General features: G+C 39.3%; 1 protein-coding gene across 3 annotated transcripts in view; it reads left to right on the plus strand.

The window, feature by feature from the left end:
- The first annotated feature begins 8,164 nt into the window (after positions 1–8,164).
- Positions 8,165–26,005, plus strand: part of FAM107A (family with sequence similarity 107 member A) — a 155,973-nt gene continuing 138,132 nt past the window's right edge. The window contains exon 1 of one of the 3 annotated variants that reach the window (XM_053720941.1): positions 8,165–8,519. Coding sequence is in view for 1 of the 3 variants with exons in the window: in XM_053720940.1 (XP_053576915.1) it covers positions 21,701–21,782 (82 nt within the window). In the remaining 2 variants the exon portion in view is untranslated. Of the gene's footprint in view, positions 8,520–21,643; positions 21,783–26,005 lie in introns of those variants that run through there. The other 2 variants (XM_053720942.1, XM_053720940.1) reach the window with 2 other exon arrangements.

Genomic DNA, 26,005 nt, shown 5'->3' on the forward strand with positions numbered 1-26,005 from the left:
CTGAGCAAGTAGGCACAGTATATGCTGTGAGCCTGACACACAGGCTGGCAGTGGCAGGCTGGCCTGACAACTGAAATTAGATTACACTAGCAGACTGATGTGAAAGTTTTTTTTTTTTTAAATTTACACTAATGTTACACCAGATATGAGTGGTGGCACTGAGCAAGTTGGCACAGTATATGCTGTGAGCCTGACACACAGGCTGGCAGTGGCAGGCAGGCAACTGCTATTAGATTACACTAGCAGACTGATGTAAAAGTTTTTTTTTTTTTAAATTTACACTAATGTTACACCAGATATGAGTGGTGGCACTGAGCAAGTAGGCACAGTATATGCTGTGAGCCTGACACACAGGCTGGCAGTGGCAGGCTGGCCTGGCAACTGAAATTAGATTACACTAGCAGACTGATGAAAAAGTTTTTTTTTTTTTTAATTTACACTAATGTTACACCAGATATGAGTGGTGGCACTGAGCAAGTAGGCACAGTATATGCTGTGAGCCTGACACACAGGCTGGCAGTGGCAGGCAGGCAACTGCTATTAGATTACACTAGCAGACTGATGTAAAAGTTTTTTTTTTTTTAAATTTACACTAATGTTACACCAGATATGAGTGGTGGCACTGAGCAAGTAGGCACAGTATATGCTGTGAGCCTGACACACAGGCTGGCCTGGCAACTGAAATTAGATTACACTAGCAGACTGATGTAAAAGTTTTTTTTTAAATTTACACTAATGTTACCCCAGATATGAGTGGTGGCACTGAGCGAGTAGGCACAGTATATGCTGTGAGCCTGACACACAGGCTGGCAGTGGCAGGCAGGCAACTGCTATTAGATTACACTAGCAGACTGATGTAAAAGTTTTTTTTTTAATTTACACTACTGTTACACCAGATATGACTGGTGGTTGCAATGAGCAAGTAGGCACAGTATATGCTGTGAGCCTGACACACAGGCTGGCAGTGGCAGGCTGGCCTGGCAACTGAAATTAGATTAAACTAGCAGACTGATGTAAAAGTTTTTTTTTTAAATTTACACTAATGTTACACCAGATATGAGTGGTGGCACTGAGCAAGTAGGCACAGTATATGCTGTGAGCCTGACACACAGGCTGGCAGTGGCAGGCAGGCAACTGCTATTAGATTACACTAGCAGACTGATGTAAAAGTTTTTTTTTTTTTAAATTTACACTACTGTTACACCAGATATGACTGGTGGTGGCACTGAGCAAGTAGGCACAGTATATGCTGTGAGCCTGACACACAAGCTGGCAGTGGCAGGCTGGCCTGCTGGCAACTGAAATTAGATTACACTAGCAGACTGATGTAAAAGTTTTTTTTTTTAATTTACACTAATGTTACACCAGATATGAGTGGTGGCACTGAGCGAGTAGGCACAGTATATGCTGTGAGCCTGACACACAGGCTGGCAGTGGCAGGCAACTGATATTAGATTACACTAGCAGACTGATGTAAAAGTTTTTTTAAAATTTACACTACTGTTACACCAGATATGACTGGCGGTGGCACTGAGCAAGTAGACACAGTATATGCTGTGAGCCTGACACACAGGCTGGCAGTGGCAGGCTGGCCTGCTGGCAACTAAAATTAGATGACACTAGCAGACTGATGTAAAAGTTTTTTAAAAAAAAATTACACTAATGTTACACCAGATATGAGTGGTGGCACTGAGCGAGTAGGCACAGTATATGCTGTGAGCCTGACACACAGGCTGGCAGTGGCAGGCTGGCCTGGCAACTGAAATTAGATTACACTAGCAGACTGATGTAAAAGTTTTTTTTTTTTAAATTTACACTACTGTTACACCAGATATGACTGGTGGTGGCACTGAGCAAGTAGGCATAGTATATGCTGTGAGCCTGACACACAAGCTGGCAGTGGCAGGATGGCCTGGCAACTGAAATTAGATTACACTAGCAGACTGATGTAAAAGTTTTTTTTTTTTAAATTTACACTAATGCTACACCAGATATGAGTGGTGGCACTGAGCAAGTAGGCACAGTATATGCTGTGAGCCTGACACACAGGCTGGCAGTGGCAGGCAGGCAACTGCTATTAGATTACACTAGCAGACTGATGGAAACGGTTTTTTTTTAAATTTACACTACTGTTACACCAGATATGACTGGTGGTGGCACTGAGCAAGTAGGCACAGTATATGCTGTAAGCCTGACACACAGGCTGGCAGTGGCAGGCTGGCCTGGCAACTGAAATTAGATTACATTAGCAGACTGATGTAAAAGTTTTTTTTTTTAAATTTACACTAATGTTACACCAGATATGAGTGGTGGCACTGAGCGAGTAGGCACAGTATATGCTGTGAGCCTGACACACAGGCTGGCAGTGGCAGGCAGGCAACTGCTATTAGATTACACTAGCAGACTGATGTAAAAGTTTTTTTTTTAATTTACACTACTGTTACACCAGATATGACTGGTGGTGGCACAGAGCAAGTAGACACAGTATATGCTGTGAGCCTGACACACAGGCTGGCAGTGGCAGGCTGGCCTGCTGGCAACTAAAATTAGATTACACTAGCAGACTGATGTAAAAGTTTTTTTTTTTAAATTTACACTAATGTTACACCAGATATGAGTGGTGGCACTGAGCGAGTAGGCACAGTATATGCTGTGAGCCTGACACACAGGCTGGCAGTGGCAGGCAGGCAACTGCTATTAGATTACACTAGCAGACTGATGTAAAAGTTTTTTGTTTTTTTAAATTTACACTACTGTTACTTCAGATATGACTGGTGGTGGCACTGAGCAAGTAGGCACAGCATATGCTGTGAGCCTGACACACAGGCTGGCAGTGGCAGGCTGGCCTGGCAACTGAAATTAGATTACACTAGCAGACTGATGTAAAAGTTTTTTTTTTTTAAATTTACACTAATGGTACACCAGATATGAGTGGTGGCACTAAGCAAGTAGGCACAGTATATGCTGTGAGCCTGACACACAGGCTGGCAGTGGCAGGCAAGCAACTGCTATTAGATTACACTAGCAGACTGATGTAAAAGTTTTTTTTTTAAATTTACACTAATGTTACACCAGATATGACTGGTGGTTGCACTGAGCAAGTAGGCACCGTATATGCTGTGAGCCTGACACACAGGCTGGCAGTGGCAGGCTGGCCTGGCAACTGAAATTAGATTTCACTAGCAGACTGATGTAAAAGTTATTTTTTTTTAAATTTACACTAATGTTACACCAGATATGAGTGGTGGCAGTGAGCAAGTAGGCACAGTATATGCTGTGAGCCTGACACACGCTGACAGGCAGGCAAATGCAATTAGATTACAAAGAAAAAAAAATGATGTTCTAGCCCTAAAAAGGGTTTTTTGGGGTGCTGTCCTTACAGCAGAGATCAGATGAGTCCTTCAGGACTGTAGTGGACACTGAATACACTAGCCTAGCTATCGATTTCCCTATTAAATTAGCAGCAGCTACACTGTCCCTCCTCTCACTAGCAATGCAGCTCCCGAATGAATCTAAAATGGCTGCTGTCCATGAGGTGTAAGGGTCTGGGAGGGAGGGTCTGCTGCTGATTGGCTGGAATGTGCCTGCTGACTGTGAGATACAGGGTCAAAGTTTAGGCAATGATGAAGAATAGGGGGCGGATCGAACATCGCATATGTTCGCCCGCCGCTGCGAACGTGAACAAGCTATGTTCGCCGGGAACTGTTCTCCGGCGAACTGTTCGCGACATCACTATCTACAAGTAGTGAATCATCAGCTTTCACATGTTACTTACTACAAATGGTAGCAGAACAAGGTAGCAAGAGCTTTGTACCAGCTCTATCTACAAGTAGTGAATCATCAGCTATCATGCGTCACTTGCTACACATGGTAGCCAAACAAGGTAGCCTGAGCTTTGTACCAGCTCTATCTACAAGTAGCATATCATCAGCTATCACACATTGCTTACTACACATGGTAGCAAGAGTTTTTTACCAGTTCTATCTACTAGTAGTGAATCATCATCTATCACACATTACTTGCTACACATAGTAGCAGAACACGGTAGCAAGAGCTTTGTACCAGCTCTATCTACTAGTAGCGAATCATCAGCTATCACACATTACTTACTACACATGGTAGCAGAACAAGGTAGCAATAGCTTTGTACCAGCTTTATCTACAAGTAGTGAATCATCAGCTATCACACATTACTTACTACAAATGGTAGCAGAACAAGGTAGCAAGAGCTTTGTACCAGCTCTATCTACAAGTAGCAAATCATCAGCTATCACACATTGCTTACTACACATGGTAGCAGAACAAGGTAGCCTGAGTTTTGTACCAGCTCTTTCTACTAGTAGTGAATCATCAGCTATCACACATCACTTACTACACACGGTAGCAGAACAAGGTAGCCTGAGTTTTGTACCATCTCTTTCTACTAGTAGTGAATTATCAGCTATCATGCGTCACTTGCTACAAATGGTAACAGGAACAAGGTAGCAAGAGCTCTTGTAGAGTAGCCAGAGGTTTTGGCTGCCTATACTTTTACGACTAGATTACAAGAGGAGCAGTAGTTTGCAATTTTGCTAGGATTTTCATTTATGTGCTAGTCTGGTTGCACTTTTATTACAAGTTGAAAGTAAACAGTTTTTTCTCCTGTAGTTAGCCGACTTGCCCAAAAAGTATAAAATCAAAAATCACGATCCCCTTTACACATTCCCCCATAGAAGTCAATGGAGAAACAAAGTTGAAAAAAACACTCCACTCTAATTTAAACACCATAACATATTCGCAACAGCGCTAACCCAACATGAAAATATGAATATTTAATTTTCCAATGTTGTAACGGAATATGTTCTATTTATTCATAAATAAATATTTCTACACAAATCTGGTTATTTAAACAAATATATATTTATACCTAAACAGGCATACCTTATTTTATTGCACTTCACAGATATTGCTCTTTTTATAAATTGAAGGTTTGTAGCAACCATGTGAAAGCAAGTCTATTGAATCCATTTTTGCAACATATATACATATAGGGGCCTATTTAACAAGGTGCGGACGGACATGATCCGATATTGCGGATCATTTTTGCACGCACATCGATAAATGCCGACAGGGTACGCTCTCTGCATTTATCATTGCACCAGCAGTTCTTGTGAGTTCTGTCTGCCTTCTCAGAGCAGACAGACAGGTTTAGACCTGCTGCTTCATAACTTGTGTTTCTGGCGAGCCTAAGAAACACGGGGCATCAAGCTCCGTTTGGAGCTTGATAAATAGACCCCATAAACACATTAGTACACATGAATACAAATACACACACAAACACACGCATATATACATATAAAGGGGGCGATTTATCATCGGTCTGTCCGACATGATCCGCTCAGCGGTTCATGTCCGACAGACATCGATGAATGCCGACATCATACGCTGTCGGAATTTATCATTGCACAAGCAGTTCTTGTAAACTGCTTGTGCAATGCCACCCCTTGCAAATTTGTGGCCAATCGGCCACTAGCAGGGGGTGTCATTCAGCCCGATCATATGAAATGCTTGTGAAATGCCACCCCCTGCACATTCGTGGCCAATCATCCTGATCATATCGGATCAGGATGATTGCAGTCCGCCATTTAAAGGTGGCGGACAAGCTAAGGAGCAGTGGTCTTACGACCGCTGCTTTTTAACTTAAAGGGACAGTAAAGTAAAAAAAAATCTTTCATGATTTAAATAGGGCATGTAATTTTAAACAACTTTCCATTTTATTTTTATTACCAATTTTGCTTTGTTCTTTTGTTATTCTTAGTTGAAAGCTAAATATAGGAGGTTCATGTGCTAATTTCTTAGACCTTGAAGACTGCCTCTAATCGGAAAGCATTTTGACAGTTTTTCACCACTAGAGGGAGTTAGTTCATGTGTTTCATATAGATAACATTGAGCTCAGGCACGTGAAGCTCCTAGGAGTCAGCACTGATTGGCTAAAAATGCATGTCTGTCAAAAGAACTGAAATAAGGGGGCAGTTTGCAGAGGCTTAGATACAAGGTATGCAAAACAGAATGAGAAGCAGTCTGCCAGGAACGAACAGCAGCATCAATAGCTTGTTCTATGGCTCGGTTGCCACCTGGTAGTAGCTTCTTTCTGCCCAATTGTGCTTTTCACAGAGGAAAACTTTCCTGTAGTATATCAGTCTGATCCCGCCAACATGGTCAGTCCAGCCCCGAAATACCAGGCAATTCTCCTCTGAACAAGGAACATGACAACCCCAGACGATCGTTTCGGCCTCCTTTGGGCCTCGTCAGTGAGGTGCAGCCATCTCCCTCTAAACACATTGGGCAAGGAGTCCACGTCTGGTTTCCCCCATCACCCTTAGGGAGACTATCCCCAGGGTCATATTTACATATGCAAAACAGAATGAGAAGCAGTCTGCCAGGAACTGCCAGGAACGAACAGCAGCATCAATAGCTTGTTCTATGGCCCGGTTGCCACCTGGTAGTAGCTTCTTTCTGCCCAATTGTGCTTATTATGCTAATTATGACACTTGGGGAAGTCTCCCTAAGTGTGATGCGGGAATCCAGACGTGGACCCGTTGCTCAGTGTGCCCAGAGGGATATGGTTGCACCTCACTGACGAGGCCCACAATAGGCCGAAACGTACGTCTGGGGTTTTGCCGTTTCTCTCGTTCAGAGAGGGATTGCCTGGTATTTCGGGGCTGGACTGCACTGTTAAGTCAGGATCAGACTGATATGCTACAGGAAAGTTCTTCTCTGTGAAAGGCACATATTGAGCAAAAAGAGGCTGCTTCTAGGGTGGTAACTAGCCATAGAACAAGCTATTATGCTATTGTTCGTTCCCAGGTTGAGCGCTTCTCTCTTTTTATTTATGCAAATTATGACACTTGGGGAAGTCTCCCTAAGTGTGATGCGGGAATCCAGACGTGGACCAGTTGCTCAGTGTGCTTAGAGGGATATGGTTGCACCTCACTGACGAGGCCCACAATAGGCCGAAACGTACGTCTGGGGTTTTGCCGTTTCTCTCGTTCAGAGAGGGATTGCCTGGTATTTCGGGGCTGGACTGCACTGTGAAGTCAGGATCAGACTGATATGCTACAGGAAAGTTCTTCTCTGTGAAAGGCACATATTGAGCAAAAAGAGGCTGCTTCTAGGGTGGTAACTAGCCATAGAACAAGCTATTATGCTATTGTTTGTTCCCAGGTTGAGCGCTTTTATTTATTTAGATACAAGGTAATCACAGAGGTAAAAGGTGTATTATTATAACTGTTTTGGTTATGCAAAATTGGGGAATGGGTAATAATACTAATAAATGGATTATCTACCTTTTTAAACACCAAAAATTCTGGTGTTTACTCTCCCTTTAAGTTTCTGGCGAGCCGGAAACTATGGGCATAGAAAGCAGCACCTGCTGCTTATTAAACACAATATACCCCTATGACTCCCTGAGGGCTCAGATAATGGTTATTATTTTTTTAGCAATTAAGTATTTTTTTAACTAAGGTATATACATTGCTTTTTTTTAGACATAATGCTATTGCACACTTAAAGGGATATGAAACCCATTATTTTTTTTTCTTTTGTGATTTAGAAAGAGCATGTCATTTTAAACAACGTTCTAATTCACTTCTATTATCTAATTTGCTTCATTCTCTTGATATCACTTACTGGAAAGCATATCTAGATATGCTCAGTAGCTGCTGATTGGTTGCTGCACATAAAGGCCTTGTTTGATTGGCTCACACATGTGCATTGCTATTTCTTCAACAAAGGATATCTAAAGAATTGAGCAAATTAGATAATAGAAGTAAATTGGAAAGTTGTTTTAAAATTGCATGCCCTATCTGAATCATGAAAGTTTAATTTTGACTAGACTATCCCTTTTAAGGACCAGTATGCAAACAAATTGTCCTAATGTAATATAACTCATTAACAATTAATTTGTACACAGATCTTGGTAACAAATAATTATTATGCTGGCAAAATAAATGTTTTATAAAGTTACCTTTCATTCCACCATACTTTCTACTCCATTATAGACCGCCCTAATAAAAGGGCTGAGCAAACACACTATCCCACCACATCTTCTCTCCAATCGTTAGCAGTATACTAATTGCTGCAATACGCCCCCAAATCCTCACAACGCAAGCGCACGTTTGTATGTGACCACGCGTGCTAGTTCATGATAGCACGGTCACAGCATCCACTCATGCAGGCGCTGTTGAATTGTAGCAGTTTTTATACATGATCTTGCAACAGCCAGTAAGAGCCTCAAAAAGTTATGTTGCCTAGTTACCGTCTAGAAACAATATGACGGCGCAGTGAAAGCAACATGAGCGACCCTTTGATCACCCTGAGTAAACCATGCAAGGCCCGCATTCCAACTAGTGGGATCTTACCGGGAATGCCGCATACAGAAGGAGGAATATCGCTGAGAAGGTAGACAGAGGAAAATAACGTAGCACTAAGCAAGCATTTACGGCCACTTCATCTTCACACAAGAAAACCAAACAAAATTGGGTAAACCTTATGCCAATTACTAACAGTAGGCAATAAAATATTTCTTCTGACAGCTCTACTGTGAGGAGCATTTTATTGCGCTCTTCACAATAGAGCTGACGTCACCGCCAATGCGAAGCATGGGATCGCGGCAGCACGCATAGGAGTGCCGCGATCCCATGCTGAAGGAGAGCTGACGTCACCACAAATGGCACGCATGCGCTCTACATGGAGTGTTCAGAGAAGCGCACATAGCAAGAGCGGCCAAATGTATTCCCAGAATAGATTTGGGCTTGGTACGTTTTAAAAAAAATTGTACGATCGGCTAGAAAAAAATTATAGTTATATTATGCTTACAACGCTCAAACGGGATAGACTACATGTTCGCAAACACAATAAATCCAGAACAGAAAAAAATATAGTGTGTATAGAGTGTATAATGTCCCTTTAACAGATCACAGTTTAGTGTAAACATAACTTTTATATCCACTGGGAAACATAAAAATTAGTGTGACTCACTTTGCTATATTTACTTTATTGCGGTGGTCTGGAACCTGTATATAGAGATGATTATATATAGGTATAGATATATACAGATATATATATATATATATATATATATATATATATAGTAATATCTATTTATAAATACACAGAACATATTTACAGCAAATATACACTGTAACACTTTATAAAATATGAATATTGCAGAAATATGATTATACATGCTTTCATCTACTTAAATGCAAAGGGTTTCAATGCACCCACATATATATATATATATATATATATATATATATATATATATATAAAAGAGAAATATATATACGCCTAGATTACGAGTTTTGCGTTAGAAGCTGTGCAGTGCTAACGAGCAGTTTATGCTCACCGCTCACCTTCAGAAAGTGCTGGTATTACGGGTTTTTACAAACCCGGCGTTAGCTGCAGAAAAGTGAGCGGAGAGCAAAATTTTACTCCACATCTCACCTCAATACCAGCGCTGCTTACGGTAGCGGTGAGCTGGCTAAACGGAATTATCAGCCAATCGGAATTAAGGTAGAGAAAATCCTATTGGCTGATGCAATCAGCCAATAGGATTGAACTTCAATCCTATTGGCTGATTAGAACAACGCCGCCCCCTGCAGATTCACGGCCACTAGCAGGGGGTGTCAATCAACCCGATCGTATTCAATCAGGTTGATTTCACACGATCTCTGTCCGCCTCCTCAGAGCAGGTGGACAGGTTATGGAGCAGTGGTCTTTAGACCGCTGCTTCATAACTCGTGTTTCTGGCGAGTATGAAGGTTCGCCAGAAACACGACCCTTCAAGCTCCATACGGAGCTTGATAAATGGGCCCCTAATGCTCCTCATACAGCGTCCTCCTTCATGTCAAACAGGCAAAAAACACACTGCGCTTCTCACTCAGCATATCCTTAGTGTTACCTGTATGTTGAATGCTGAAGTGATTTCACCTTGTGTTCATCATCACATGCACCGCTCACAAGTCATCGGTAGTCACAATTAGCGTCCTATACTCACATAGGGAGTGTTACAAAGGGCTCCTGGCCTGGGTCTAAGTTGTTAGAACGCTGTAATTCCAATCATCGTAGAATTACAGGAGCTTGAAAAATATGTCCCTTTATAACTTCTGTGTGCAATATTTTTTTAATTAATTTTTATTACATAGGAGCCGAATTATCAAGCTCCGAATAATTCTAAAGACCGCTGCTCCATAACTTGTCTGCCTGCTCTGAGGCGGCGGACATAAATCAACCCGATCGAATATGATCGGGTTGATTGACACCCTCTGCTAGCGGCCGATTGACTGTGAATCTGCAGGGGGCGGTATTGCACGAGCAGTTCTGGTGAACTGCTTGTGCAATGATAAATGCAGACAGCGTATGCTGTCGGCATTTATCGATGTGCGGCATTTATCAATGTGCGGCAGTGTATCATGTCTAGTGAAATGGGGGTGTCAATCATCCCGATCGTATCCGATCGGGATGATTGCTGTCCACCGCTTCATAGGTGGCGGATAAGTTAAGGAGCAGCGGTCTTAAGACCGCTGCTTCTTAACTTATTTTTCTGGCGAGCCTAACGGCTTGCGCGGAAACTGCTGCATTCGCAGCATGTTAAATTGCCCCTTTGTGTTTCTTCTAAATTTAAAGTTAAAAAAAAGTTTATTAGACATAATGCTATTGCACACTTTACAGATCACAGTTTAGTGTAAATATAACTTTTATATGCACTGGGAAACAAAAAAATGAATGTGACTCACTTTGCTATATTCACTTTATTGCGGTGGTCTGGAACCGAACCCGCAATATCTACCAGGTATGCCTGTATATATAGATGCTTATATATAGGTACAGATATACTGTATACAGATATATAAATAGGAATATCTACTTATAAGTAATTAGCTATGCTATGTACAGAACATTGGAATGTGAAATATTTACAGTAAATACATAGTTTAAAAGTTTATTAAATATGAATATTGCATAAATATGCTTTTACATGTTTTCATCTACTTAATGGGAAAATGCTCCAATTATATATATGTCTATATATGTATACATAGATATTAATGTTTTATTATATCTGTAAATACATATATACATATATAAATACATTAATACATATTTATACATATATAGACATATATATATACAGTACATACATATACATCTTTAGCTATGTATATGTATGTTAAAGCCCATTGAACTAAAAATCCCTGCAACTTTGCATTATGTAGCAACTAGTTGCTACCTATGGCCACATGTACATAGAAAATGCAAAGGGATTTTTTAACTACGAGTGTTGTATAATATATAAGTGAACATTGACTTGCTACTTAAAGGGACAATCTACTCCAGAATTGTTATTGTTTAAAAAGATAGATAATCCCTTTATTACCCATTTCCCAGTTTTGCATAACCAACACGGTTATATTAATATACTTTTTACCTCTGTGATTATTATATCTAAGCCTTTGCAGACTGCTTCCTTATTTATAGTTCTTTTGACAGACTTGCATTTCAATCAATCATGCTGACTCTTAAATAACTCCAAGGGAGTGAGTACAATGTTATCCATATAGCACACATGAAATAGCACTGTCTAGCTTTGAAAAACTATCAAAATTCACTGACATAAGAGGCAGCCTTCAAGGGCTTAGAAATTAGCATATGAGCCTACTTAGGTTTAGCTTTCAAAAAAAGAATACCAAGAGAACAAAGCAAATTTGATGATGTAAGTAAATTGGAAAGTTGTTTAAAATTGCATGCTCTATCTGAATCATGAAAGTTTAATTTTGACTTGACTGTCCCTTAAACAGAACAAAAATGCTACTTTTTCCTGTAGTGAACCCATGTTACCAATGTTGTGTAATCCAGCCAATATATATCATTAACTCTGTTATGTAGAAATAAAAAAATACTCCCAAAGTTTATAAGTAAAACACAGCCACACCTCAATGAAAAAAACTAAAATTAGTTTTATTTAGAAACTGATTTTTTTATTATACCATCTTCAATATTAATTTGTGACGACACAACTATAGTTACAGGTGAAAAAAAGGGATAAAACAAATGAACTAAACTTACAGTCTCTTATTGTCCATGTGTTATCCGGGAGCACAGATCAGTTGCTGCCATAGTAGGAGGGGCTAAACTTGGGTACTTTCGAAAAACAGTCCTGAGACTTGCTTCCCTCTGCTTCTTAGCATAGATATTTAACCCTTTGAGTGCTAATGACGGCTCTGAGCCGTCACAGAGTTTCTCACTCTGGTGCTTATGACGGCTCAGAGCCGTCATGAGCACTCTCCCACCTTGAGGGAGATCTGGGGGCTCCTAACCGCTCCTACCCCGGCGATCGTTGCCTGCAGAGTGACAGGCATCGCCGGGGCTTCACGTGATGCGCGGTGACGTCACGCGCAATAACGTGATGACGTCACCGCGCAAATTTATTTATACTTAACAATGTTAAGTATAGGAGGAGGGGGCATGCTGCTTAGAAGCCTGTGTCTCAGGCATCTAAGCAGCTACAGACCCCCAAGACCCACTGTTGGAAAGGGAATTGCCTAACCTTTCCAACAGTGTAAGTTTTGGGGGTCTGTAAAAAACAAAAAAAAACATGTTTTTTCAAAAATTTAAAATATTTAAAAAAAACTTAGAAAATATTAGCACCCAGGTGGGAAAGTGCTTAGCACTCAAAGGGTTAAAGGGAATTGTTTCCTTGCTACATTCAGCCAATAGCCAAGTCCCATACTGCTGTGTGAGATAAGCCCTCCACAGAGCATAGGCGGCTCTACCATTAGGTCAAATAGGTGGTCAACTAAGGCCTCACTTAAACAGAGGCCTTACAGTGTGTCTCTATTTTTATATGGAATTTTTTTTTTTTTATGTTCGACTTATGCATGGCATGGGGACGAGTGAAAAAAACACTGTTGGCTAGTTGACATAGAAGCTCTGGAAGTGTTTACCTGGGGGCTACATGTTCCAAAATGAAGTTCTGCAAGAGGAAGCAAGGAAGAGAAGGTGTGGCTGAAGAGTTATTTGAATAAGCTCCACTTGAGGGCATGAAATGCGTCAGGCTGTTATCCTCCATGTCTGTCTCCATCTCCGTTTGATGGATACATTTTTAGTGGATGTTCAATAAATTGATGATTTTACTTTTCACACTTAGCAGTGTCTGCATTTTTTTGCTCTTTTGAGTTGTATTGCAGAACCTCCTATCCTGCATGTCTAAATACCAACCATGTTTTCTCCTAAGTGTCTCAAAACATGAGTATCGTGCAGGGCCGTTACGGGGTGCCATATGAATCGCACACAGCAAGTAGACATATACAAGTGTAATTAGGACGAAGAGAGTAGAGATTAACCTGATCAATTGAAGATCCTGAAGATGTAAGAAATATTCACACAGAGTATAATCATGTCTGTAATGCTGATAATGATTTAAAAATTAAAAAAAAATAAACAAAAACATCTGCCCTTTCTTTACTAGTTACATTCTGCCCCTAATTTCCTTGTTCTCCCCTTTTTCTTTCATTTCTCCCCTTCCCTTCTCTCTTTTTATTCACTATCTCTCTGGGGTAGATTTATCATACCCCGGATGAACATGATTCGCTATAGCGGATCATGTCCGCCCTGCATCACTAAATACTGACAGCATACACTGTCTGCATTGAACATTGCACAAGTTTTTGTTGGGCGAAATGCGCGTGCAATGCCGCCCCTTGCACATTTGTGGCCAATCGGCCGCTAGCGGGGGGTTTCAATCATCCCAATCGTATCTGATCGGGATGATTGTAGTCCGCCTAAGGAGCATCGTTTTTAAGACCGCTGCTTCTTAAATCCTGTTTCCGGCAAGCCACAATGCTCACGCAGAAAAGCAGCATCCGCTGCTTAATAAATATACCCCTCTGTCTCTCTCTTTCTCCACTTCCTCATTTATCCTCTTCAATCTTTATTTCATGCTCTCTCTTATCTTTCTCTGCCCATCTCTCTTCTATAAACAGTCTCTCTATCCTTCTCTTTCTTATATTTTTGCTTTCTTCTTTTCATTCCACTCTCTCTTCTCTATTTTCTGTTTTTCTCCACTCTCTCTCTCCCTCCCTCACCTTCAATTGTCCCTTCTCTCTGTCTTCTCTTTTCCCAATCTCTCCCCTCTCTCTTTCTTCACTCTCTCTTTCTTTTTTTTCCTCTCTCTCCTATTTACTCTTCTCCCTCTATAAGTTCTCTTTTTTTCTCCTTCTCCAGTCTCACTCTTCAAGATCTCTTGTCTCTCCCTCCTCTCTTCTTCTTTATTATTTCTCTTTGTTCTCTCCCCCTCTCTATCTCTCTCCACTCCTCGTCTCTTTCTATCTTTGTACACTATCTTTCCATTTCTTCTCCTTTCTCTCTCTCTACTCTCTCCACTTTATTTTCTGTATCTTGCGTCTCTTTTTATTAGATGAATAATAGGTTTGGAACGAATGATCTAACTTTGGCTTAACATATGGCCGACATTCCAACTATCTTGTTACTACTTCCCATTTCTGAACAGAAAATGTCTGTAGATAAAATTAGTCTGCCTCATCCATTTGGGTTCAATATTACAGTGCAAATGAAAGACCATTTTTGTTTACAATAGTGAGTGGGAATCTCACCCTGCAAAATGCTAATCCCACAGAAACTCGTAAAACTGGATCAAATCAAAAGTACGAACATACCAACTTTTTTTTTGGGTGGGGTCATGATCAGAGGAGAAAATTGCAGGCTTTTTTTTCATAGGTGGTTTGGGGTGCTGTAGGAGTGCCCAGTAAGGTTGTGAGAAAAACAGTTTGGGTCCTAGTTCAGAGCTTGGACGGTCCCTGAAAACTTGGACATTTGCCATTGGCAAGAAGCTGTGGGCGGGATGGGGTTCACCTTCAAATCCGTGAAAACTCAGTAAGATCTGGGAAGGTTGGAAGGTGTAAATTAAACAAGGCTAGCTATTTTCTGTTTTTTTTTTTTACTTAACAATTTTAAGTTAAAAGACCACGAAATACAGTTGAATTGCATAATTAGCAAATTGCCACAATATTAACGATAATGAATTTTAAATAAGCAGTAGTCTTTGGGGTTTTTTTTTTTTTGACAAATTTCAAAATTTCCTTCCATTTGACAGGCTAATGTATCATGTGGCGCCCATCAGCCAATCACAGACTGATATACGTTTACACACTGTGAACTCTTGCACATGCTCAGTAGCAGTTGGTACCTCAGAAAATGTGCATATAAAAATACTGTGCACAATCTGATAATGAAAGTGCATTGGAAAGTCTCTTAAGACTGTGGGGCCAATTGATCAAGGGCCGAATGGAAGCAGTGGACTTAAGACCGCTGCTCCTTAACTGGTCCCCTGCCTCTAAAGCTGCGGACATCAATCCACCCGATCCTATACGATTGGGTTGATTGACACCCGCTGCTAGCGGTCGATTGGTTGCGAATCTGCAGGGGGCAGCATTGCACAAGCAGTTCACCAGAACTGCTTGTGCAATGTTTAATGCCGTCAGCTTATACTGTCGGCTATTCAGCGATGTCTGTCGGACATGATACGCTACAGCCTATCATGTCGGACAGACATTGATAAATCAGCCCCTATATCTGAATCATGAAAGTAATTTTGACTCCACTGGCCCTTTAATGTTTTTAGAAAAAAAAAAATCATCATGCTTTTCTTTGTGAGTTCTATTAATGTGGCATTTTTTCTTATATTTTCTATTTAATGTAAGTGCTCTTCAAGCAGCAGGTTCATAAATTAAACGTACAATGTGCATTCTTTGAAGCAGTGTCATTTGTGTTTATTATTTGCTAGCTTTTGTTTGCATTTCAAAGTTCTAACCTTTTAGTATGAGATGGAAATAGGAAAATTGTGTACACTGAAACTGTTCTGCCTTAAAAGGGCACGGAACCGTAAATGTATCTGAAAGTATATTAAAGGGATAGTGTAATTGTTGTTACCTTAATGTGTTTCCAATGACTTGTTATACCAACTGTAGAGAATAAAGTGTATGATAAATTGATCCTTTAGTTTTATTTTTGGATTTTAAATAGCTTGCTTTTAAATCACAATTCATGAAAGGTCTGCAATACAAGTGGTGCACTATAAGCGCAAGTTGCGATAAGTAATATTGCGACCATGGTAACGTGTGCGTATTAAAAGTTGAAAGTAAACTCATTCATGTCGACTTAGCACAACTGAAGACCTCACATAAAGGCTAAGAATAAAGATTATTTGTTTTAAATCCTGTGAGTGCCCTTCTACCAATGTTAATATATATGATGAACTCAAGGACTGCACCATGGTTATGAATTAGGCTGACCATATTGCCGCTTTAAAAAGGGACACATATGAAAAATATATCAGGGCTGTTTTCAGGGCTGTTTAAAGAAATGTTTTGTATAAGAACCCTGACATATGTATTTTTCATATGGTCACCCTATTATGAGTACACTTACCAGGATGGAGTGCTTGGCAACAGGTATGTATGTGTGTGTATACATATATATATATATATATATATACACTATCTGATAAAAAAATCATATAAATATTAATAAAAACTTTTTATAAGGGTTAAAAGGTATATGGTATATGACAAGGTATTTTAATGAAAAGGGCTATCTTGCATGTGTATGTATATATATATATATATATATATATATGTGTGTGTGTGTGTGTGTGTATTTGTGTTTTTATATATGTAAATAAACACATATATACTACTTTGGAGCTCTTTCCACTGAAATACCTAAAAACAAAAAAAAAAATTTTTATTCAATTTCAATATTTTATGTGTTTTAGTGTGTATTTACTGTGAATATTTTACATTTCAATATTCTTCACATAGTAAAAGAAAATACAGATAAGGTTGCATGTTTTGTAATTCCCAAACTATGGCTAGGTATTTTTTCTCCATAGTAGCATAGGCCCCTTCCCATGGAAGCAGTTTCTTGCTTAGATATAGAACGTTTACCTGACTTAATACAGTTCCTAACCTATAATTAGACACATCCGTCTGTACTATAAACCGTTTCTTAAAGTCAGGGGCCTGCAATACAGATGACTCACTAAGGGAAAGTTTCAAAGATTCAAAAGATTCTTGACAGCCAGGTGTCCAGTTAACTCACTTAGGGATTTCTTGTTGAGGTCAGTGAGTGTTTTTGCAATGACACTAAATTGGGGCACAAACCTCCTGTAGTACCCTGTAGTGCCAAGAGAGGACATAAATTGCTTATTAGTTTTAGGGGGTGGCCAGGCCATTATTACTTCTATCTTACTGGGTTCCTCCCTGGAATCACTAAATACTGCAACATCATCAAGGTATGTTACAGCATGCACCTCTTGCCCTTCTAGCAAGTGGTTAAAGGGACAGTCAAGTCAAAATTAAACTTTCATTATTCAAAAAGAGCATGTAATTTTAAAACAACTTTCCAATTTACTTCCATTAAAAAATGTGCACAGTCTTTTAATATTTAAACTTTTTGAGTCACCAGCTCCTACTGAGCATGTGCAAGAATTTACAGAATAAGCGTATATATATGCATTTGTGATTGGCTGATGGCTGTCACATGGTACGTGTATGCATTTGTGATTGGCTGATGGCTGTCACATGGTACAGGGGGAGTGGAAATAGTCTTAACTTTTAAAAATGTCAGAAAAAAATCTACTATTCATTTGAAGTTCAGACTAAGGGGCATATTTATCAAGCTCCATATGGAGCTTGAGGCCCCTTGTTTCCGACGAGCTTCCAAGCTTGCCCGAAACAGAAGTTTTCAAGAAGTTATGAAGCAGCAGTCTAAAGATCGCTGCTCCATAACTTGGCCGCCTGCTCTGAGGCGGCGGACAGAAATCAACCCGATCGAATACGATCAAGTTGATTGACACCCCCTGCTAGTGGCCGATTGGTTGCGAATCTGAAGCAGGCGGCATTGCCCCAGCAGTTAAAAGAACTGCTGGTGCAATGATAAATGGCAACAGCGCATGCTGTCGGCATTTATCGATGGGCAGCGATGTGCAGCAGACATAATATGCTACGTCGTATCATGTCCGCTTGCACATTGTTAAATATGCTCCCATGTGCTATTACATTGTCTTATTATCCTGCATTTGTTGATTATGCAAATCTACTGTGTTGATTGGTCCTTTAACTAACCACTGAAAGGTGGCAAGAGCATTTTTCATACCAAGGGGCATTATGTTAAATTCATAAATCCCAAAAGGAGTGATAAACACTGACCTATTGTGTGCTTCTGGGGAAAGGGGACTTTGCCAATACCTCGGCTCAGATCCATAATACTAATGATAATGGCCCTAACTATCTGATTTAGTCATTCATCTATGTAGGGCATAGGCTAGGCATTAGAGATGTACATTCGTTTAACTATGAATGCATATTTGGAACGAAAAAAGGAAATTTGTTTAGTTTTGATGAAACTGAAAGAAAACAAATGAATACTGATGAAATTCGTCAGTATTCATTTGTTTTCTTTCATTTTTTAAAGGTTAATACTTTTAACTTAAAGTCATTGAAGGTCCTGGGAGTCAAGGGCTCTGGCAAGGAGGGGACCAAGATAGTGCGCTCTCCAGCGCACAAAAGGTAAGTATAAAGCTACATGTGAAATTTTTTACCTGTAGCTTTTAACATTTACATTCCTTTTAACGAAAAACGAATGTAAATGTTTAACTAAATTTCAGTATTTGTTTTGTTTTAAACTAAACAAATACTGAGTAGTGCAGCCAATGAATATACAGGGAAATTAATTTCCTCAAATATTCGTTACGAAAATTTCATCCTAACCAAAGTTTTCTTGGCTGCACAAGTCTAGTAGGCATCACAGGAAGTCACTAGATTTAACTTCTTGTAACCCACACAGAATCTAGTGGTCTTGTCTTTCTTAGGGACTAGCACTAGAGTCGAGGTCCAGGAGCTCTGTGATTTGCAGATTAGGCCTAGCTCAAGCATTTCCTCTATTTCCCTTTTTATGTCAGTCCATAGACACCCTATAAGCTGCCTGCCTGAGGGGATGGTGAGCCCAGTATCCACATGATGGGTGACTAGGTGCGTTCTACCCAGGGCAAGAGCCCTGATTGGTCTCAGTCCGCCCCTGATCCTATCTGGTTTCCCAGTGAAAACATTGCTATAGTGCCAAGGTATGCTTTCAGCTGTGCTCTCTGAGCCTTACTGGTCTTTCTCTAAGGCAATTACCATATTTGTAGTAGCTAGCTAGTCCACAAGGGGTCAGCTTACTGCTCATCCTCAGATACACTACACACTGTAAACACAGTGGGCTTTCTGTCATGATATGAAAAATATTGCTTTGGCAGATCTGCAAATAAAACTGATGAATGAAGGTACAACAATTAGATTTAAGAAAAGATTTAAGCATCTATTAAAATTTCCCATCACTTTAAATGGACAGTCAACACCCGGCAGAACTTAATACCATCATTCAGATACTCAGAATAAGATGTTCCTGCACCACCTCCCATGTTAAATACCTCTAATGATATGGTGTAATCGTCCACAGCACATACGTTTTTCAGCTGTAGACATGCACAAGCATTTGCACAAGCTCACAGGGTATACGTATACTAGTGTGTGATTGGCTGATGTCTGTCACATGAAGAAAAGAAAAATCTAATGCTTTTGTGAAATTCACTGTTCTTGCATTGTGTTTTTATTATGCATTTGTTAATTATGCAATTCTATGGTATTTAGTGGTTCTAAAGGGTAATATTTTGTTTATACATTAAAACAGGTGGGGCTGTGTTGGAAGGTGGCTAGGTCATAGGGGGTTAATGGATGGGATAGTGGATATGTCTGGGCAGTTAGTGGGCATGTTTTTGTGTGCATGTCTGGGTGATCTGTGGGCGGGGTTAAGGGAAATTCTGCCAATAGTGACATGCCTGTCTTAGAGGGATAACAGGATAGAGTTCAGAATTAGAGATTTTCCGTCTCAAATCGGGATAGATGAGAGGTCTGACACTGCTTCCATTTTTCTACTTAAATTACAAGCTGTTAGCTATTTTTTTTGCCTTGAGATCATTTCCTAAGAAGTATTCAGTACACCAGCACACACAACATAGGCTACTCTAACAAAGTCACCCAAAAAGTTTAATAAAAAAAATACACAGCACTTCGCCAACTGCTGACTTCTTGCACTATTATACCCTAAAATTGCAACAGCCCCCACCCCCAACCCCCCCCCTCTGTAATTAACCTACCTCTAGATTACCACAACCACCAATTGAAACCCTCCACTAAAAAAACATAACTGGTATCATCTTCTTATGGGGGACCCCCCTACTGCAAACCTCCCATACCTAAAGTTACACCTTACCTAAGACCTGTCACTGCAAGATCTCCAACCTAACCTAATACCTCTCCAGCAGCACAACCCCTCCACCTAAACCCAATCTTATTTATTAATAGTTATAGAAATATATTGTACCAAAAAAAAACATAAAATATATGTAGAAATATGTATTTTTGAATACATAGAACATATTCTAGGTGAAGAACATTGGAATGTGAAATATTCATATCTTCATGTTGGGTATGCCACACTAGAATAGGCGATCCGGTATGAGCATATGTGAATATCCGATCAGGTATGTGCATATGAGAACATGCGATCGGGTTTGCGCGCGAGTAGGGTGTTAGTTTTTTTCTCCACTTTTTTTCTTCATTGACTTCTAGTGGGGAAAAGGTTATTGTTTTTGCGCAATAGTCTAATTGTGCTCATTGGGTCAGCGCAAGCGCAATAACTTTTTACTTTCAACTCCAATCAATACCAGCAAAAACCGACGAGCACAAAAAAGTTTACTTCTATTGCAATTAGCACTCTAGTGTAAGTGCTAAATAGCGATCCACTTGTAATCTGGCTTTCTATTGTGATGGGTAACTTGGTTTGCAGTACCCACAATTTTATGCAGTATAATTTGGGTTTAAAGTAGCATAATTAGATCTACTAGACAAGTGTTCCTAGGCAGCTACCTGCTTGGATAATAACTTGCCCTGGGAGTAAATATATATTTCTGCTTCCCTTACTGAACATTAGGTACAGTGAAAGAAAGAATATTTGGACTCATATCATATAACCTTCTTGCCAACTTGTACATTAAATAATCCAGCTTCCCACTGCCCTGTTTTATTCACAGGTTTTCATTCCCCCCCCCCAAAAAAAAAGAATTACAAACATAATTACCCCTATACACAACATATTTCTCATATTATTGATTAAAAACATGAATAAACAGTTGTTTTTCTCACTTTTCCTTTCTGTAATATTTTTTTTACAAGACAGTCCATTCCAAAACTTGGAGCAAATGTAGTTCTTAACCTGAAACACTTTGAAGACAAAGCAGAAGAAAAAAAAAGAAGGATTAAAACGTTATAATAATTGGAATATTGTGTGGGCTACATGTAAGATCGCAGAGCCTCTGAGAAATGATTTTTTTTTTACAGCTGAATATCTGTCAGCAGGGGAGGGAGAGAGCTATAGTGTAGCCTGAGTCACATGATCAGCCCTGTTCTGTGTGAAAAGATCTTGCTGAAGTGAATGCTCTGCAGTTCCCTTGTATTGTGTGCGGCTGCAGAGCAGGAGAGACGTTCTGCAGAAAACAGGACTCACATAGAAGAACACAGGATTCATAGGGGGGCATCAATATGTCACAGAGGTGGTTTGATCGGGTGAGGGTACCAGATTCTGCAGCAAGTGGAATGCACAGAGCAATGCTGGTCAAGTCTGGTAAGCAGGTGTCTGTTCTCTCACAATCTCCTCTTCTTCACTGCAGAAGTTACAAGGCTGTGATTACCAAGGCTTAGAGAGAGTTTATTATACCAGCTGGATATACCCTCTTCAATAATCAGTGATCTACATGATGCCACCATTTGGGGACATCTTTACAGGTGGCTCAATTTAATATGAATGATCAATTGATTAAACACCTGTTTTTATGCAGCAGTATTCTTCAGTCCAGGCCTGTTAGTGGTTTCTGATTGCAATAGGGCACCTCTGCTTTAAAGGTAAAAAGGTTACCACTTTGGGGAGGTGTGTCATAACACTAGCCTAGGTTCACCAATTATTAACTTTCTAGTGAGTCAAAATCACTCTAGTTGCCATAATACCCTGGGAGGCTGCATCTGAAATATTTGGAAAGATACATCACAATATAGTAACTAGAATTGGGAGATTATTGTTCAAGTAGAGGTTTTTTTTGTTTTAATTCTTAATTACTGAAATCTAAGAAATGGGATTATACATTTTGCATTTCAGTAGGGTTAATTCTATATCACAAATTCACAATGTAATTGTATATGGTTTTCAAAATGATATTAATTGATTATAACAGTATCATAGAGAATAAATACATTAAATAACATTAAATTGACTCAAACACGTATTTATAAATAAAGATTTAGCATTGCTTAAATACAAAAGTGTTGTGTATTCTTTTTAGCAGATATTTGAATAATAAATTGGCGCATATTCGTTGCCTTGTTATTCAAATGGATTTAGCATTCAACTACCTATAACCACATTTACATTCTATGTTATCATGCTGAACATACAAGCAGAGGTACAAGCACTTTGCTTACTTCAGTATCAGTAGGAGAGTGACAGTGTGCTCAGCACTGTGGAGTTGTAGAAAGGGAATAATTTATAACTAAAATATCTGCTACAAAATGTAAACAATACACATTGTATATTTATTACACATTGGTATTTTAGTAAAAACAGAATCTATTTTAACTAAAACAATGTTAAAGTTTATTTAAAGTTCTTTGATATTTTTATTCTTTGTATTAATTTTGGCATAATATACACACTATAGTTACTATGGATATTGTCTCTAATATTTTGTGGTCAATAGAAATAACTACAAATTAATGTTTATTTTGAAGAACATGTAAGTAAAACAATTCATGGTATTAATTACTTTTAGATAAGATTAGGTGACTTTTCAGTCTAAGTTGCTAAACAATTCATTTATGATCTCTGCTTTGTGTGACTTTCATATTTAGAAAAATATGTGTTTTGCTTCCAAGTGTCCAAGTGTATATTGTAGGGCAGGGAAAGCCTTATTTTTATGTCCGTGTAGTATTTGTTTTGGCAGTGGATGTAGTACTTGTTCTATAATCTTTATATAAGGATTGCAAAATATTTCTTGATTTTGTATTTTCATGAACAAAGCACTAAATTAAAGGAACACTGTATTGTAACGTTAACCCTTTTTAATGTGTCCAATGATCTATTTTTACTGTTGGAGTTTATTAAATTGTTTACAAATAATTCCTTTATTATTAATATATTTGATTGATCATTTAAATTTGCTACTTTTATACTGTTGAAACTACGATCTATTCTGAAAATTTCAGTACTGCTATATTGGCTTTAGAAAAACTATGCAAACAAAATGTGGCAGCACAAATTAACACCTAAGTAGGGTATTTGTGAGACAGAGTGAGAATTGTGTTCCTGCAGCAGCTTTGAATATAATACATTCATCAGCTGAATGCCAGAGTAGTTATTTAGGGGGTTAAATACATAGGTAATGTCCTATTTGGGAGCTCTAAGCATTGCAGCACCTCTGCAGGACATAACTGGTGATTGGAGGGGCCTTTTAATTGCCTCTTTGGCCATATCATGCTGTGTAGCTGCAGTGCCTTTGCACAGTTAAATACATAGTTATATGGGGTCAGAGATGAAAGAATTACATGTTCTAACAAAATTTGAGAATGTCATTTTTCTATAAAAATGTCTCTTTAAATAAATTCCACTTGTAACAGTGTATAATTCTATATAATTTGTTGCTGCGAGATTTCATTTTATGAATTTAAAGAGAGATTTTAGTGAAAAATACATGATCTAATTCATTACAGCATATCATTTTTGCACTACTGAGACTCTAACTCTATGGGGCCGAATTATCAAGCTACGAATGGAGCTTGATGCCCCTGTTTCCGTGCGAGCCTTCAGGCTCGCCGGAAACAGCAGTTATGAAGCAGCGATCTAAAGACCGCTGCTCCATAACTTGTCCGCCTGCTCTGAGGCTGCGGATCCTATACGATCGGGCTGGTTGACACCCTCCGCAAATCTTCAGGGGGCGGCATTGCACAAGCAGTTCACAAGATTTATTGATGTGCGATGGACCTGATATGCTACATCGTATCATGTCCGCTCGTACTTCAATAAATCGTCCCCTTCATGTTTAATAAACCCTGCAACCGTGATAAACACATAGGTAAAGTCCCACTCAGAGCTATAAGCGCTGCAGCTTTTGGGCTGAACACAGCTGGTGATTGCAAAAACTGTGTTATTACCACTGCTGATTGGCTCACTATCTGTTTCGTGTTAGGGACCAGTAGTTCTCTGTGGCAACTAAACAGAACGTTAGCAGCATTCTACCCAGTGATTGGTTGACCATTGTATGAACTCATTTACAGCTGTTCCTGAAAGATGATAAGTTCAACACCCTAAAGGGGTTTCTTTAAGGAATATGTCCCTGAACTGCAAAACAGTAACATCTTTTTTTACAAAATTGTTTTAAATGCTTCTAAACCTTTTATTTTGTTAGCAGATATTTTGCAGTGAAGTTGCAGATTTACACTATGCATATAAAAAAAATACTTTAATGCGCTTTTAAAATGATATGTAATAATGATTACATTATAGCCTTTGCACATTTTTTACTGGCTGTGAATGATAAACCTGTTTTTGCATCTTCTTTTTTAAATGTATCTTTCTGTAAGACTGGACAGTTATTTTCATTCATTTGAGGTATTAGCAAGAAAAGGTTTTTTCCTCATTGCATTTGAAATAAAACTGTATTTCACAAATTTGGAGCTGTAGAATCCCAATTCTTCAAATCATATGAAAGAACTAGGGAATCACTTTAGGTCTACACTGGATGGGATGTTTCCTTTTTCTTGATATAGCAACCTCTGAGCTTTCCTTTTTCCTTCTCTATGGCTTAAACTCTTTATGCTTCTTTGTACATACTTATTTTGCATGTCAGTGCAACAGAAAACTGAAATCTTACCTCAGTTGAGTTCTTAAAGGAATAGTTAGTCAAAATGAAACTTTCATGATTTGGATAGAGCATACAATTTTAAGCAACTTTCTAATTTACTCCTTTTATGTAATTTGCTCTTATTATCAATGTAGCCACCAATCAGCAAGCAATACCCAGGTACTGAACCAAAAATGGGCTAGCTCCTACGCTTACATTTTTGCTTTTTCAAATAGATACCAAGAGAACAAATAAAATTAATTATAGGAGTAGCTTAAAATTGCATTGCTCTATCCGAATCATGAAAGTTTAATTTTAACTAGACTTATTTTGTACACTTATACCTAAATAAAACAAAAATATTTTGTTTTGGGGGTTTTCAGATTGCTGCCTTGAAGATTCTTCACCCTGCTGTTGGTGAATTTTGATGCTTCTCAGTTTTTAATCTCAGTGGAAAGCTATTTACAAAGGGCATATTTATAAAGTTCTGTATGGAGCTTGATGCCCCGTGTTTTTGGCGAGCCTTCAGGCTCACCAGAAACACAAGTTATGAAGCAGCGGTCTAAAGACCGGTGCTCCATAACATGCCCACCTGTTCTGATGAGGCGGATAGACCTCGCAAGAAATCAACCCTATCGCATACGATCAGGTTGATTGACACCCCCTGCTAGCGGTCGATTGGCCGCAAATCTGCAGGGGGACGGCATTCACAAGAACTGCTGGTGCAATGATAAATGCCGACAGCGTATGTATGTATTGGGTACTTGTAAAGCGCAGCTAATCACCAGTAAGGGTCTCAAGACGCTGCTTATTTTATCAACCTCGGAAGGATGAAAGGCTGAGAGAACCTCGCTGGGGATCGAACCTGCAACCCTTGGATTGCTACAGAGCTCAGCCATAGTGCCTTAGCAAGCTGAGCTATCTAAGCACCGACAGCGTATGCTGTCAGCACTTATCA

Source organism: Bombina bombina, chromosome 7, assembly GCF_027579735.1.
Source record: "Bombina bombina isolate aBomBom1 chromosome 7, aBomBom1.pri, whole genome shotgun sequence".
NCBI lineage: Eukaryota > Metazoa > Chordata > Amphibia > Anura > Bombinatoridae > Bombina > Bombina bombina.